This window comes from Balaenoptera ricei, chromosome 6 (assembly GCF_028023285.1).
Source record: "Balaenoptera ricei isolate mBalRic1 chromosome 6, mBalRic1.hap2, whole genome shotgun sequence".
NCBI lineage: Eukaryota > Metazoa > Chordata > Mammalia > Artiodactyla > Balaenopteridae > Balaenoptera > Balaenoptera ricei.
This window is the reverse complement of record NC_082644.1, coordinates 10833953-10851756: the sequence shown is the minus strand read 5'-3', so window position 1 is coordinate 10851756 and position 17804 is coordinate 10833953. Positions and strand designations below refer to the sequence as shown.

At 47.7% G+C, this 17804-nt stretch overlaps 1 protein-coding gene across 6 annotated transcripts in view; it reads right to left on the bottom strand.

The window, feature by feature from the left end:
* Positions 1-15371, bottom strand: part of ZNF395 (zinc finger protein 395) — a 40069-nt gene extending 24698 nt beyond the window's left edge. Inside the window, exons 1-2 of one of the 6 annotated variants that reach the window (XM_059926830.1) lie at positions 14427-14540; positions 9627-9896 (exon numbers count right to left, since the gene is read on the bottom strand). Coding sequence is in view for 2 of the 6 variants with exons in the window: in XM_059926828.1 (XP_059782811.1) it covers positions 15261-15298 (38 nt within the window). In the remaining 4 variants the exon portion in view is untranslated. Of the gene's footprint in view, positions 1-9626; positions 9897-14426; positions 14541-14589; positions 14661-15013; positions 15036-15260 lie in introns of those variants that run through there. The other 5 variants (XM_059926828.1, XM_059926833.1, XM_059926832.1 and 2 more) reach the window with 5 other exon arrangements.
* Between the last annotated feature and the right edge of the window lie 2433 nt (positions 15372-17804).

The following is a 17804-nucleotide window of genomic DNA, read 5'->3' as shown; positions in this document are numbered from 1 at the left end:
TAGCGTCTTAGTAGCGCTTCAGTGTTCAGACTCGGTTCTAAGATAGCAGTGTTTTCTTGAAAACAGGTAGAGAATGCTTTATAAGGAAGCAGGGATAAGTAGAAGCATGCCTACGAACGTGCCATGTGAGAGGGAGAGATGATCCAGCACTGTTTCCATACATGCACGGGGCATGCATGCATGTGTATACATGTGGGTGCCTGCACTGTGGTTAAACCTGATTTGGCTGTACCAAAACTATGTGAGACGCAGGAGGCACGGAGATGCATGACTGCTGACTCAGCATCCTACCCAGAGCCAGCAGGAAGGAGGGAGCCAGGAGCTGAGTATCTCCGCGAGAACAAGCCTCCGAGAACTGACAGTTCCCTCCAGCAGTTTGCAGGGTAAGCTTCCAACCTGAACGTTAACCGCCAATGAATGCCTGAATGGCATTTGGGTTTACAGTCACTTTGATACACACATTCGAGGCTTCCTTTTTTTTCTGACCTCCTGGCAACTCAAGGAAACACGGAGGGACAATTTAATCCCAATTTTATAGCTCAGAAAACTGAGGTTCCTCCAGAAGGCCACTGATTTGCCCGAGCTAGCCAGCTGGGGTGCCTGCAGCTTTCCTGGCCCCTCCCTGGACTCGTTCTCTCTTCCCCTCAACGGGAGACCCAGCAGCAGGACAGGGGCTCGGGCTGGAAGGGCTCCAGAGTTCCCAGCCCCAATGCCTTCCATTGCCTTGTCTGATCCTCACAATGAACGCTGTGAGGAAGAAAGCGTGAGTTTCATTGGGAAGAAGGGATCTATTAGAGGCACTTACAGTAATGAAAAGGGAAAGCTGGCAATAAAAGAACCATCCCCCAAAATATAAAACACAGAGGGGAGAATTTAAAACGCCTAACAGTCCAGGACCCATTAGTGTAAGGCCCTGAGTGGTGCACACGCCAGAAAAGCTCTGTGATCATGATGCCTGAGGTGCCAACCCCGAGATGCAAGAAAAGGGCCCCTTATGTTCTCCCCCACTTTGAAGGCAGAGAAATGCAGGCTCTCTCTATTTTTTCATTGAAGTGGTTAAAGTAGAAAAACTATTCAGAACTCAACAGTCATTTGAATGAATAATCACATTCCCTGACTATGCTAAATAAACAGACGGTGGGGGGCGGCAGTTGTAGGGAAGGTGAGAGCCACCTGGTGACTTTCCTGGCTGAAATCAATAGGTAATAAAAAGGTAGCAGCCCTCTACAGGGGTGGATAATCAGAGCACACAGGGCTGCAGGTGCCCAAGAAAGGAACCACCTGGTCCCGGGAGTGGCCCGGAGTGGCCTGGCCAGGAGTTGAAGATGCAAAATTATAGATGAGAAACTATGCACACGCAGACAGGATGAGTCAACTGGAGACACCAAACCAGAAAAGAGAAACAGGTACGGGAAGGGATCAAGGTGCCCAAGATACCCCTCCGGAATCCAAGTCTCATCTAGGAGCCACCGGTGCCAAACCAGCCAGTGGGAAATAAAAGTGTAATCTTGGCAGTTATAAGTCACGAGATAAGAAACACGTGCTGTTGGGATGACAGAACATTCTAGTGGCTGATAACATTTAAAAACCTGAAATAAGAGCTGGGTGCCAGAATTCGTTCCAAGACCAGGATGGCTGACCAGCCAAGGGAATAGATGTGTCTAGCCAGAAGGGCGGTAACAGGCCTCCACAGATCAACTTTTAATCCAACTTTTCCCTCCCTTCTGACTTCCCGGCTGACCGTACAGGCTTTCTGTCTCAGGATGGCAGTGGCTCCTCACGCTGTCACTCTATCACCTTCTCCCGGGAGATTGCTCTGATCTCCTGGGATTGGAGCATCTCCCCCAGTACCAACGGGAATGCTTCCCATCCCCCAGGAATGCTGTGGCTGAGGGGGAAAAAAAAGGCTGGTTACACCTGAGCAACTAAAACTGGCTCCTCGAAATGGAAACAGAACGTGCAAGAGAAGCTGACCCCGGGCACACTGCCGAGGACGCCTCTCCAGGGAAGGGGCTCGTGGCAGCCCGTCACCTTGACCTGTGTGACTTTCGGGAACAAGCCACCACCTCGGAGCTTCAGTTTCCTGCCTCACCGTGAAAAATGAGAACAGTGCCCAGCATGTGAAAGGATCTCAACAGATGTGTTGCCTCCCCTGTTCCCCGATTTCAGACCAGCACTAGACAGCTAAATGACACGGTGGGCCACTCGGAGAGCTTAGGAGCCAGTGTCCCGCTGGCATCTGGAAACTGAGGTTGCAAAAGGATATTCAACCCGAACCAGTAATACAACTACCGACTCTAAAGAGAATCAAGAAGTTGACCACGGGTGAGCCGCTGATTAACTGAAATCCCAAACAGAACTGATTTCGGCAAGACAGGGGAACCGAGAAATCCAGCATATTCCATTTAGAGGCCAGCCGGCCACAGTGAACCAACCCCAGGGCTCCCTGCTTCGAGAGCTCAACACCCAGCCGGCCGGTTCTGCCCTGTGGCCCAAAGCAGAGCCCACGTGACCTGGCCCCTCACCTCGCTCTCAGCACACAGGTCCCAACCCTGCCCTCCTCTTTCAGCTGAAATCTCCATCTTGGTACCCTGCCCAGGGCGGTTCAAGGCCCGCTGCCAGGCCTTCCCGAGGCAGAGCGTGACCAGCCTCTGCGAGAACAACCCCCCAAATCTGATGCTTCAGTTCCGGGTTCCAGCTGTCCCAGATCTGGATCCACATTCACCCGTGCAGACCTACACAGCACACAGGGCAAAACCGACTCACCAGAAACCCAGGGCGAGGGGAGCCGCAGAACCAAAACACCAGCGTTCTAAACAATCTGCCGGTACTCAACACACGTGCAGGCTCTTGCCGATGAACTGAACGGAAGAATGACGGAGCCTCAGCTTCATACCTGCCTTTAGAGAGCTTTAGGCCTCGCTGAGCTCCTCCTGCATCCCACACCCAGCACTTGTTTATTAAAGCACTTAATACGCTCCAGAGTGACGTTCATAGATCTGTGCTGTATAATTAGCGTTGAGGCCACACTTTGTATTCTAAAGACGGACGGAGAAGACTCACAGATGCGTTGAAGATGTCCAGCTAGGGAATGAACTGGGTTTAGAATTTACCATCCAGAGTCCACCACTTCTGTTCATCCATCCGGTAATTCCTCTCCAACATGCAGGCCAAAGTCCTCAGGGGGCCAGACAGAACTGACTATGGGGCTCAGCGGAGCCCTTCCCAACACCCACCCTTCCAGCCAAACCGTGTTGAAGCATGGGGGCCACACACTCGCACACCCTAGAGCCTGCCCCATTCTTAGAAAACAGTTGCTTCGTGTCTGAGCCCACCTCATGTATGCCCGGCCTACGTTAAATCTAAGCTTGGAACTGACCTTGTAATGGGTCTTTATTAAGATTTAAAATTAATGTACCCTGTTACCTAGCAAGTCCCCTTTCTCAGGATCTACCCTAGAGAAACACTCACGTGTGTGACAAAGAGGCATGTACGGCCATGTTTATTGTAACAGCATTTGTAACAGCAGAGGATTTGGAAATAACTTAAATGGCCATCAATTAGGCTAAATCAACCAACAGTTTAGCCTTGTGATTCTAAAGAAGGCTATGCAGGAGTTAAACAAAATCAGTAAGACCTATACATATTGACAGGAAGCCATCCCTGAGATGTAGTGGGGTGGAGGGGGCCAGCACACTACTACTCTAGTGAGTGCACTTAGCTCCTTTTAAGTTCTTTAGGTATAAATGCAAGTATGTTAAGCATTTGGAGAATACCAACAAACTGGTAACAGTGGTTAACCTCTGGGGAAGGGCTGGGATTAGGAGTGGTTGTCAAGGAAGATTTTGTTTGCTCTGGAAGGTTTGCATTTTTTTTCCCCCTACAGAGAATGTGTTCAAGTACTACTTGTGTAATGAAAATTTCATTTCACCATGTAATTTTTTAAAAAAAGAAAGAAACTGACCCTGCTCCGTACATTTCAGTCACGTGTTTGGGGGCAATTTCTACTCGAATCTCACACACGCTTCCCGGGAGGCTGAGCGCTCAGCAGTACAAAGCAGTGGGCTCTGCAACACAGATCTTGTTTCAATATTAGAAGCCCAACTCTGTGACTCTGTGGACCGTTCAATTTATACACTAGTTCAAGGAAGAGGCAAGAAAAAAGAGAAAGGCATGTCAGAGGACTTCTGGGTAATTCAAAGGGATGTCCAAGGAGCGATTTCAGTTCTTCTAGTTGAGCGTTCCAGCTCGCCACCACACACACACACACACACACACACACACACGCACATGCACACGCACACACGCACTTGCCAATAATGGCAGCCCTCGCCCAACCACACGTAATCCACACCAGGCCTAGCCGGCTGTGCCTCAGACTCTTCCATCCGGGAATCAGGATTTCTAACATAAATTCAGATCCTGTGGGCTAATGAGAAGGAAGAATCTGACCACCACATTAGAAAAGCTCCAAAATATCATTTACTCCCCCAGGGCCACCTAACCACACAGAACGCTGATTTTTAAACACAGACACTCCTCCACCTCCACCTCTTCAAGACACTACGTGAAAAGTCCTTAGAAACACAAAATTCTAATATTAAGGACCTAGGGTAGGCAAAACTAACCTAGGGTGATAGAAAACAGAGCTGTGGTCCTTCCGATCGGGGGAAGATTCACTGGAAAAGGTCACGTGGAACACTTTGGAGGTGATGGAAATGTTCTGTCTCGAAATGCATTTGTCAGAACTGATTAAACAGCACATTTCAGATCTGAGCATTCCACTGTATGCAAATTACACCTCAATTTAAAAAAAAAAAAACAAAAAAAAAAACTACCCCAGTACAGTTTCTCTGCTAGCTGCAGCAGAACTTTGAGCTGTCCTATCAGACATCTGAAATCTCTGTTGTGCTATGTAAAGAGCACAAGTACCATGGCGACAGTCACCATAAAAATAGATAACAAGATTAAAATGGATAGAGGACACAGGAATTTAAGAACGGCGCACCAGGAGCAATTCGTTTTCGGCAGAAGAAAAATAGAGGACAGGGAGTTTTTCATTCCCCCTGCACTTTGAAAAACAACCACTGAGTGTGGTTGTTTTTACTAAAAGAGTTTTATGGCTTCCCAATACTCAAAGGACAAAAAAGGCTGAGAGCTGTTACTTCTTATCATGTTTTGCCTTAAAAAAAAAAAAAAAAGTATGATACCCTAAGTTTTTCCCATACCCACTGTTCTGTGGCCCAGGGAGCCGATTCACAGCAATGCGACAAGCACAGATGACGTGCCATACACTGTGTGAGGTCCAAATGATACTGAGATAAAGGCGGCCTGGGCCCTTTATCAAGTGCACAAAGACTTCCAACTTTAGTTCCAATTACCAAGTTCTGCCTACATTTTTTACATACATCGAAAACTGACGCCCCCTAGGTGTGCACCCTGAAACTACTCCACGTGAAGAGAGCACTTCCTTGCCCAATACTGACTTTTTTCAAATGCCAAAATGTAGGCATGAATCACTTGGTGACAGAAATCTTGTGTTCTTCTCCAAAAGATGAGATAAACCTCTGTTCTCCTTGTGGATTTTCTCTAAGAAATGTCTGCTAAGTGACTTAGCCCTTGCAGTGTCCCCAACAGCAAAAGAAGTAATCCAAAAATATCAGGAAGAAAATCTAAAATTTTTAAATAATCAGGGTGGATTCTAAATAAACCATATATTTAAGTAAAATTTAGGCAAAATTAAACTTCCACATGTAAGGTACAAATAATAAAAATGCAAAAACAAAAAAAATTTTCATTCAAACCACAAATTTACTGTCGGATAGCAACTAAATATATGCATTCCTGGAAAATCCCACCCGAGAGTTTCTTTAAATCTGTCTCTTGTTCCCTCTGTCCCTAAGCCTACAGAGCAACCACAAGGTTCAGACTCGTCCCTGATGTTGGGATGGTTTTTAACGTGCTACACCTGGTGATATAAATCTGCAGTGGAGAAAATGAAGGAGGAGATGGTCAAGGACACTCCCAGATCCTCCGCAGCCAAGCAGAGGACCCAGGAGTCAGTTAAAGGTCCCCATCTTGGTTCATTCACTATACTGAATACAACCGGCCAATAAACACATTAGTCCTCCGTATGTCAATCTGTTTTATTTATTGTTATTTGCCATTTTCCACCCCACACCCACCTTCTTGCTTTCCCTAAAGACAAAATTCCATTTTCAGCAGCCCTGGGGCCACAAACTGAGTCCTGACCCACCTTGGAATAGTTCTCTTCCTCCTTTCTAAAATAACCCCAGAAGATCTCTTGAAAATGTTAGGACCCACTTATTAACATTTTTTTAAAGAGCTTAAAATGATGATTTGACCCCAGTACTACACACTAGAGGTATATTCCATATTCCACATTATCTTTCAGCTTTGACAAGTCACACAATAACCCAAGAATGAGAAAGGACCTTGGAGGCCAGCCTAATTCCTGTTCTCTTCTACAGCACCCCTAATCCACAGCATTCAGCCCAACCTGAATACCTTCAATGATGGGGAGCTCACTACTCCACGGGCAGACATTTCCACTGCTGGTCAGACCTGCCAGCTAGAAAATTCCTCTTCTGATGGAAGTGAAATCTGCTCTCCCAGTCTTTAGGGTTAAAAGGAACCTTAAAGCTCGTCACCTTCAGTGTAATCATTCAGTGGATAAGGAATCATGTAATGCAATCACTCTACAGAAGAAGAATCTGAAGCTAGAGAGGATAAAGCAGTTGTTCTAGCCATTGGTCATACTCCAACACCAGAGCAGAAATGAACAAGTCGACTCCTTCCTATACCTCATAACCACGAAAATATTTGAAAAGGGCTATTGTGTACCCACCCCATGAATGCACTCCGGTCATTCCTGATCCCACAGCATCCTAGTCTCCTTCCTGTGGGTGAAGCCTTGTTTGTTCATGTTTCTTTTAAATCATGGCCCCCCCAGTGGTCCGAAAGTCACATGACCAGCAGAGGTCATTAAAACTAGACCCTGTGATTGGACTGATGAATTTCTGATCCAGTTATTAATGGGATTCAATTTCTAAAAAGCTTCATCCCACTCAGGGCTCACATTTAACTCATGAACAGAACAATCTCAAAACTTTTTTCCCACATGATCTGCCCCTTCCTCGGCACCTGAAGGACCACCAGGGTTACACTGTGCTTGTCTGTTTACCTGTCAGTCTCCCCCTTTCAATCAGATCATCAACTTCAGGTCAGGGACTGAGTCTTCTTTTTTTGACTCCAGTACCTAGTCAGTGCTTGACACATGCAGGTAAATACTCAAGATTAGTCACTAAATGAATCATCTACCTTTACCCATCCTGTCCTTGAACGATAAAATGTTTTTAAAATAGCAGTGTTGAAGAGAATGAAGAGACAAACCACGGGCTGGGAGAAAATATTTGCAAAAGACACATCTGATAAAGGACTGTTATCCATAATATACAAAGAACTCTTAAAACTCAACAATAAGAAAACAAACAACTCAATTTTAAAAAGGGAGCCAAAGACCTTAACAGATACCTCACCAAAGAAGACATACAGATAACAAAAAAAGCACATAAGATGTCATCACAAATCATTAGGGAAATGCAAATTAAAATGAGATACCACTACACAGTTAAGAGAATGGCCAAAATCCAGATAACTGACAACACCAAATGCTGGTGAGGATACAGAGCAATAGGAACTCTCATTCTTTGCTGGTAGGAATGCAAAATGGTGCAGGCACTTTGGAAGACAGTTTGGTGCTTTCTTACAACACTAAACACACTCTTACCATATGACCCAGCAACTGCCCTCCTTGGTATTTATCCAAAGGAGCTGCAAATTTATGTCCACACTAAAACCTGCATACGGGTGTCTATAGCAGCTTCATTCATAATGATTGCCAAAACTTGGAAGCAACCAGGACGACCTTCAGTAGCTGAATGGATAAATACACTGTGGGACATCCAGATAATGGAATATTATTCAGTGCTAAAAAGAAATGAGCTATCAAGCCACGAAAAGACATGGAGGAAGATTAGATGCATATTACCCAGTGACAGAAGCCAATCTGAAAAGACTATATACTGTATGATTCCAACTGTATAACGTTCTAGAAAAAGCAAAACTGTGGAGGCAGTAAAAGGATTACTGGTTACCAAAGGTTGTGGGGAGGGAGGGATGACTAGGCAGAGCACAGAGGATTTTAGGGCCGTGAAAGTACTCTATACGATACTATAATGGTGGGTACATTTGTCCAAACTCAGAAGGTACAGCACCAAGAGTGAACCCTAATGTCACCTATGGACTTTGGGTGATTATGACGGTGTAAGTTCATCAGTTATAACAAATGTACCATCTGGTAGGGGATGTTGATGGTAGGGGGATGTGCATGTGAAGGGGGCAGGGGGTATGTGGGAACTCTCTGCACCTTCCTCTCAGTTTTGCTGTGAACATAAAACTGGTCTAAAAAATAAAGTATATTTTAAAAAATATACTTACATATATGGTAGTGTTTTTTCCACTGTGATATACATACACAATACAAAAAATACAAATAGTAAATTTAAAATGTAAAAAAAGAAAGTCACTCAACTCATCCATTTAGAAGTAACCAATATTAGTATTTTGGTATCAGAATTTTTAATATATTTCCTTCCAGTCATTTTCTATGCACTTCGTTCCTTTAAGATTTGAAATCATATTGTAGATGCACCTTAACTTTTAGCAGAAACATCTGTCCATGTTATTTTAAAGTTATTCCTAAACATTATTTTTAATGGCCATAATATTCCACTATTACGGAATATTAGTGGAATCACTTTCGGATTACTTCCAGCCCAGTCGCACCATTGGATATTTAGGTTGTTTCCAATTTTCCATTATAGTTTAAAAAAAAAAGGAAAAAAAAAAAACCTCTAAATAATCTCTGTGCACAAAGCATCATCTACATTTTGGATGTGGTCTCCAGAAGTGGAATTATCTTACCAGAATGTATGAACATTACAATTCAAATTTTAAAAACTAAAATCAGACTTTACATTTATCCCTTACTGAATTTCTTTTTTAAATTTGGGCCCTTATTCTGGATATCTCTGAACCTTGGTTTATCTACTAAATAAGCAATTCCTCCCACCTCTACGCCATCAACAAAGCTGACAAACATACCTTCTGTATCTTGATCCACAGCACTGGAATAAATGTTCAACAGCTCAAGGCCAAGAATAGAACCCTATGGCACTCATTTTCAGACCCCTTTCCAGGCTGACTCGGTGCCACTAATTAACAGTTTTTGCATATGACAATCAAATTAAAATAATAACACCATCCAGCCCACATTCTACCACTTATTTAATATGGACCTTCATATCTTCAGAAATTGTTAAGTACTTTACTAAAGACAAAGTGTACTATAGCTGCTGCACCATTTCTCTGATATAGTAACCATCATATAAAACAGGAAATGGGTTTAATTTGATACGATCTGGCTGACTTCTGATTATCCCTGCGTCCTAAGGGCACACTTTTTCAAGCAATTAAGCAAAAAGCATTTCAGTTTCTACGTTTTTTCCCCAAAACCTGTATTTTAAAATAATCAGATTGCATACCTGTATAAAGCAGGGTGGCTCTTATTCAGTCCCTGTCACCTGTGGCTCCCCCAGGGAAGGGCTCTGAATCACAGGCGGTTATGGACCCCCAGGGTAAACCAAACTGTCTCCAGACCACAGAGATCTGAACTTATTCATTTCAGCTGGTCCCAAATCAGCCTAGTTTTCCAGGAGTCATTTGCATTCACACCTTGAACCAATTATTCCGTAGTCATTACGAATCCTGGCTTCTCAATCTCTGGATCCTGGAGGCCTACCCCCGGGCCCATCCTAGGAAGAAGGAAATAAGAAGTGACACAGCCCCTCTCCTTGCCATTCCTTTATTACTGACTCACAGAACCAAAGCTCCTGAGAATCTAATGTCTTGCGGCACTTGGCGGCCATGACTCACATCTCACCAAGTTATTACCCCGACATCGTTCTCAGAGGATACGTGCCAGGAGCCACCAGCTAACCAGGTCAGCCTGAAGTGGAAAATGGCAAGGCCTGAGAGATCTTGGGGTCGCTAGAAATTGGCTTCACCATAGAGAATACAGCCCAAAGCCGTCTCTAATTAGTACCATTCCAGTCATCAGAAAAATATTTCACAGTGCCAGCCGGCAGCAACTCAGAAAGCGCTGCTCACCTGCCCAAAACAAATCATTTGCACACAAGGCTCTCAGATTCCATGTCACGCTCCTACCCGAATCCCTGCGGAGGCCACCCAGAGCCAGGGACGCGATCCCAAAGTCCCTACTTGGCCTTCGAGTCTCTTGAAAACTCAGGTCACAAACCCAAAGGCCTGCAGGGCTGAGCAGGGAATTGACTTCGACTGGATTGAGGCAACAGAAAGAATGGGAACTGGGCCGGCTGGGAGCCCCGGGCCATATCCCGCCCACAGGGGGCAGCTGCCACTCAGCTGCACAGACCTGCCTGCTCTCTTTACCAGAGTCCCAACTCCAGAGGTTTTCTGGATTGCTCCTAATTTTTGAAAACCTTTGCGTGGTCCCAATGACAACTCATCTGAAGGTTGAACACATTCTTCGGGCCTCCCGTTTACAACCCTTCCACTACCCTTTGATCCTAACCGACCTTTCCAGCACCTGACCGCTCCCTCCTCTCACAAGGACCTCTGTTCTTCACTCTTCCGCACACTATGTACACCCCTAACTCCAAGCTGTGGCCCGTGATCCACACCCCACCTGTGCGGCACCATGAGACACCCCAAAGGGTTCTTCCCAGACTTCCTTCCCTATTCCAGCAAGTTTCTCCAAGCCAAACAAGCGTGGCCCCTTCTCCTGAGCCCTATGGCTACTTATGTTTCATCTTGGCGTTTCATCATCTTGCCTTGCTCCTTAATCACAGGTGGATCCTATCTTTCCATGGAGCCTGTAAACTTTCAATCCCTTCCTCATGCTTCCTTCCACCTCCAGCACAAATAAGGGTAGCTCTGCCCTGGCGCAGCTTACTAAATACTTCCTAGATATGAAAATGCTCTATAGCTGTTTTCCCAACTGTGAGTGATGATCCATTACAGACTGGTTACATCGACTTAGTGGGAAACAATAAGCATTTTTAAATCAAAAATAATGGAATAGAAAATAAAAGTACCAGAGGAGATTGCACCAAGCAAAAGAGGTAGTACTCATGAACTTAAATTAGATTTTTACATACATGATTGAGTATACTAGGTCATGATACAAAGTTTATTTCCTAATGTAGGTCATGGTCGAAAGTGTAGAAAACACTGCTAACGAGATGAGCTCCACCAGCGCTCTACGCAACTTTGCTTTTTTTTTTTTGACAGTCATATATTCCCTAAAAAGAAAAAACTATCTGATGGCTACCTCTCCCCACACGAGTCAGCTTCCCCTGCTAGTTCACTGGTCCTGCAACTCAGAGAAACAGGGAGGCTAAGTAACTGCAATTACATTCTCACTCATTCTGCAACTTTTTGCAATCACCCTTCAAATTCACCAGCCCTCGGATGCTGCAAGTTGAGGCTTAGGGAATTTGTTCAGCAAATCACCCTAAGTCACCCTTGCAACAGGAAAGCAGAATTCAGAGCTCAGGAGAAGCCCCAGCTCCCCTCTGCGGGCTGGTCGCTGGCTTCCTGGAAACTGGCAAGGGCTCTGGTTCGGAGGGGACCTGGCCCAGGGAAAGGCACTATCCCTAGGCCCACAATCTTCTCCTTCCTCTTTTAGATCATCTTGCTGCCCCCTCATCTTGTTGCTTCCCCCATGCACATCTACAAGGGGACAACAGGACTAGACTGAAGGTCTCAGTGGAGAGCAAAATTCAACGTATTTCAAAGCCCAGCAATGTATGTGCTTATTGAATTCCATTCTACTTCCCTCAAATCTCCAATCCCACCCTCACCCTCCTGGTTAGCAGAAGAAGTGGCCCATCCTCCTTGGAGCCTCATTTCCTCCGAGTTACTTTGCCAAATTCATGTTCAGGACCAGGTGGTATCTTCTGAATGGCAAGACAGAACAGAACCTTCCAACTCAGACCCCCAGTCCCCCTCAACAGCATCCTCTACTGCCCCCCACCCCATGACCAAGAAGACACTCCTCGGAGTGCCTTCCCTCCCCGGCTTTGGCAGCCTTTTCCACCCTACACACCCTGGTTTCCCACCAACCTCAGAGCCACAGCTGCTAGCAGGACACCTATGTTTCGACGTCTTGGCAAACACAAGAAACTTCCCTGCAGCCTGAGTGTCAATTACTTCTCTCCAAAACACACATTTCCGATTTCTCAAGTTACCAACTACAGCAGCTCCAAGGCCCTGGCGTGTAATCAATTTCCACAAAGAATTAATTTCCATTCATCTCCTTCCTTCACCCTGCCCCTGTCAACAGATTATTTCAACAGTAATGCTTCTAAAATCCACCCTGTTTTCCATTTCCAGTTATCCCAGTCCAAGCCCTGGGCACTCCACAACTGTAACAGCCTGCTGATTTGTCTCCTAACATTACTTTTAAAAATCTTTCCAAATACCCTTTCCTTACATCAGTCTCTGGCTCAGAAACCTTTACTATCTCCCCAGTACACACAGGGTAAAATGCAATCCCCCAGTCTGGCTTTCTAGGACGTTCACAACCTCAACCATTGTTCCTCTCTATCTTTATCTCCTACTGTTCAGGAAACATCCCCCGGTCTGGCCAAGGCCATCTCCTTGTCTCTCAGGAAAAGTCATGTTCATTTGCACCTCATGGCCCATCTCAAAGGTCTCACGCTCCAGAAATACAGTTCTGGTGGTTCCTACCCTATTCCTTCTCTGAACGCCAACAGCACCTATTCTACACCTCGCAGTTTGCCAGGTCATTGTGCCCTATCTTGAGGTCTTATTTCCCATGCTCAAGTCTTTCTGTCCCCCCGCCCCCCGAGGTTATAAACCCTGGAGGGAATCATCTCATGTATCTTTTGCATCCTCCTCACTAAGATAACTGTTTGAACCTCTTCTACTCCGTAGTCCCTTTCTGACCTCTCACACCTGTTACTTCTTTCTCCCTTGCCTTTGGCCTTTGCCGGTTATCCTTCACGTGCATAACTTATTTCCTAACTTAGGACTCTAAGTCCATTCCCCAACTCTGACCTTGCCTTTGATAGTCCCCCTGTCCCCCAGCATTTGCAGTCCCTTACGCAGTCTGCGCACATTAATTTGAACTTGAGCTCTCAAATCACTTCTACCTGGTCAGTAGGCTTTCTGAGGCCTTAGATTTCTTGAGTGTCTTTTATCTCCCAGAGAACCTGGCATGGTGCTGAGAACGCAGCAGCCCCCCAGAGGTACCTGTGGAGTTGAACTTAATTGCTATGTTTCCTGGTGTTTCAAGTTCCCTGAGACCCAGAACCTCTGTTTACACAACATCTTAGGAGGGTGTCAAAAAGGCCTTCAATACCTGTGGATCACTCACTTCCAGGCAAAGTGCACCAAATACACTTTTCTAGAAGAGGGGGTGTAAAGAACGGACCGGTGGCCTGTAGGTAACCCCTGCACCTGGCCGCCTGGCATCAGGAGAACGCCGGCCTGCGAGAAGCGCTCCAAAGCCACCGAACATTGGCCCAGGCTGCCTGCAATCAAGGGGGCAGCGGGACCCCCCTCGCCGCCTGGCAGGTGGGCTTCTTTAGGTTACTGCGTCCGTCCCAAAGTGAAGGCGCTGAGCCCTGAATTCCCAGGCAGGAAAGAAAATGCTGCCTTTGAAATTGCACATGACAAACTCCCCGTCCAGGTCCCCACCCGGGGCACCCCACATGCCCACAGTGCCAGTGCTGAGGAGGGTCAGGGGCCGCCGGCGAGGAGAGGCAGGGTGAAGGCGCGCAGAAGGAAGCGGGGGTGGGCAGAAGGGGACCGGGAGGGTGGGGGCCAGCCCCCGAGGTGGAGGGTGTGTCGCGCCGCGCGTCCCGGAGCGCGGCACTCGCCCGCCCGGCCGCCCGGCGGAGCGGGCAGGAACGCGCGGGGCGCCGGGAGAACTGGGCCGGCGGCCCGGCCGGAAAGGGTCAGGGAGGGGGCAGGTCACCCTCCGGCGGAGAGGCGACTCCCGGCCGGCGCTCAAAGTTGGGGAGGGGATTCCTCGGCGAGCGCCGGCGGCGGGCGAGATAAACAAGGCGGCGCACGGGAGGGCGGGCGGCCACCCTCTCCCGGCCGGCGCGGCCACTGCCGCAGCGCCCCCGCGCCCCGACCGGCCGCTGCCCCGGCGGCGCCCGCCTCCCGGGCCCTCCTGTCGCCTGCCCGGCCCCCGCGGGCGTGCGGAGCGTGGGAAGTTCCCGGGCCGCCCCCGTCCCCGGGCTGCAGCGCCGCGAGGTCCCCGCGCAGCTCACCTCGCCCCGCCACGAGCGGTGGCGCGGGCCGGGCAGCTCCCGCTCGGACAGCTCGGCTCGGCTCGGGGCTGCGGCTGTCGCGGCCCCCGCCCACCCGGCGCGGCCCACCGCCCGGCTCCGCTCCGGTCGCCCGCCCGCCCGCCGAGGCTCCGTTCGCGCCCACCTGGCCGGCCTGCCCTCCCTCTCCGGGACACTGCGCTCACGTACGCGGCCGCGGCCACAACCCGGCCCGGATTCCCCGCCCGGGAAGGGAGCGGAGGCGCGCGCCAGCCAGCGAGCGCCGGGGCGAGGCGGGGGACACACCCCCTCGCCGCCCTCCCTCCGTTGCCCCCCCCGCCCCCCTCCCCCGGCGCCGCGCGCGCACGCCGCCTGCGCGCGCCTCGCCGGCCACGCGCGCCCGCGCCCCCCGCCCCAACACCCCCACAGCGCGCGCCCGGCGTACACACCCCCGGCCGCTCGTAGACAGTGGGCGCTCAATAAGTGCCCGAGCGACTCCTCGCGCACATGCGCACTTGAACCTGACCGAGTGGTGAAGCCCCCGCCCCCACCCCCAAATCGAACCCGGCGGCTGCAGCCCCGAACCAAACTTGAGTCTTAGCCTGTTTTCACTGAACCGGCAACCGAGCCAAAGTTTCTTGCTGTTGTTTTTCCAGACCGGGCTCTGGGACAGGCTTCTCCGAGAGAGGCCGAGCTCGCCCCAAGGCGGGAAATGCCGCCAGCGGGCTCCGGGCGCCTCCGACGGGCGCTTGGCGGGGGCGATCGAGACCCAGGCCGCGCCGCCCCGACCCGCCGAGCGTGAGCGAAAGGCGAGAGGGAGGGAACGCTGGAACCAACCTTTCCATCTTCCTTTGCTTTAATGTTGTCTTCTCCATTTTATGACATTTTACTCGATCTCACTCGTTTGTAGTTGTAAAGTGAGGCGTTATTTGCTGTTTCTGGAATTAACTTGAGAGAAAGTTAACTATTAGCCTTCAGCCCTTATGTAAACAATACCAGTTGCTTTTGGCACCGTTAGGCTCTGGCTTTTGTATAATTTGTAACGAGGAGAATTGAAGCTGATCCATTGTGTTGCTCTGTGTTTTTCAGAGATAACACCAGAGCCACAACGGTAGTGAGGAGCCCCAGTACCTATATGTGTGAGCATATAGAGTCATATTCAAATAAGTTTAATGGATAAAAGAAATAAATCCCCTCCCCCCAGAAGTTTTAAAATATTTTTGGACATACTTGTTGAGTTTGCAGTCCATTCACCTTCAATTTGAGGTATGCTGTTTTTCCTGCAGAGAGGCAGTGGGGAGTGTGTAGGAAAGGACTAAAGGCTTTGCAGCCAGACAAGACTGGTTTGCAATCCTGATTTTACTGCTGAACTAGTTTTATGATCTTCAGCAGGTTCTTTTATGTCTCTGAACCTTAGTTTCTTTATCTGTAAGATGAAATAAAAAACATAGGTATAGTGCCTAGCTCACACCAAATAAACACTAGATATTATTTCCCTTCCCCCACGTCCACCATTTGTTACAAAAGAAAAAAATCTAAAAAAAAAAAAAAAATTCCTATAGGACATTGGTTCTCAACTGGGGGTGATTTTGCCCCCAGGAGACATTTGGCAATGTCTGGAGACATTTTTAATTGTCACAACTTGGGGTAGTGGTGCTCCTAGCATCTAATAGGTATAGCCCAACGAAGCTGCTAAACGTCCGGCAATGCAGAGGACAGCCCCATACAACAAAGAATTACCTGGTCTGAATTGTCAATAGTGACATCGTTGAGAAATCCTGCTATAGGCTAATTCTGCCATCGAATAATTCACCAAAGACTGGTTCTACCTTTTAATTCTCATCCTCAAGGAAACATTCTTGTTTTGCATTCAAGAGCACAAGAATGAAAGCATTTGGGGGACCACAGCAATTATATTAATATGCAAAGCCTGCCCTTAACATGAAAATGCAGATTCGAATTTTACATTTTATTATTAAAGGAATATTTTACTTAATTAACAACCAATGTATGTGCCCTAATTATTAAGGTATCTTATGATATATTATGTATTACTACAAGTCACAAATAGCTTTTGGTTCTGTTTCCCTTTTTCCTCAAACAGTGGGTGTTTACTCACTTCCGCAGATTCAGCTCTCTGCTAAGTCCCTCACCTATCCTGAAGTTTATAACATAGTCCCTGCCCCCAAGGAACATCCAGCCTAGTTGGAAGTAGATGAATGCACATGCAACAATTAAGGAACAATACAAGATAGCATATAATTAAGCTTTAATTGCAGCACCCAGACTAAGGTGGCACAGAGGCAAGGGAAATGAGTTCCAGCAACAACACCCAGTGCCGCCTGGCCGAGGTGTTCTGTAAATGTTTGTTGAATGAAATGAAATAGCGAAAGCTTTTGACATGAGATAGGACTCCAGCTAGTATATAAATTCCATTCCAGGATTTAAACTGCTAGACTTTGTAAATGGATGTTGGTGCCTGGCTCTGAGTTTATTTTTATTAAAACATCCAGTTCAAACTTGTAACCCAACCTATATATTTCCTAAAACGATCAAACTTTAATAAAATGGAAACAATCATTCGTTTGACAACTATGTGAGTGCCTGCTGTGTGCAGCGTGAACCAAAAGAGTTTCTAAATTTGAACAGAACCCAGAGCTTGTTCTGTCTGAGACAGGCCATCAAAAGGCACGTGCTCTCTTACAGCATATATTGAATGAATATCCCCTTTGACTGCAGGTATGTACTTGTCAGTATGCATTCCCGAGTTTTGCACATTAACACAGACTGAGAACTTTCCCTCACAAACATCCATTCCCAAAACACACACCCAGCTCTCAGAACCTTCACAGGGACTCCAGGCCCTGTCCTAAACACATACTGCGCAGCACACGGGACATAAAGCAGGAGGTGCTTAGAAAACTCTAACTGGTTGGTTTCCAATCTTGGCTCCAGCCCCAACCCCCAGAGTAGAGCTCGTCCTCCCTGGAGGCTGTCCCATCCTAGAACTGCCCCTTACCGTGGCCCCCTATTAAAATGTAGACATCTGGTACCTCCTTTCCATCAAAGTCATTAGCTTCTCAGAGAGCATCTCCCATTAAGCTGGGGTTCAGCAAAGCAGACCCAGGCCTCGTCTCATGTTATATGGACACATTTAGAGGAGACTTTCAGGGCACTGTGAGTCTGAAATTGCCACAATCTCCCATCCCCTGATGTAACCCTTTCCAGGCTTGCCTCCCTCCAATCCATGCTTTACACCAGCCTCCTTCCTCTGCTTCAAACTCCTCCAAGGCTTCCTGTAGCTTTTATAATAAAGTCCCAGCATTGCTCATTACGATCCTTCATGGTGGGGCTCTTAATTAGTTCTCCAGCCACTACTTG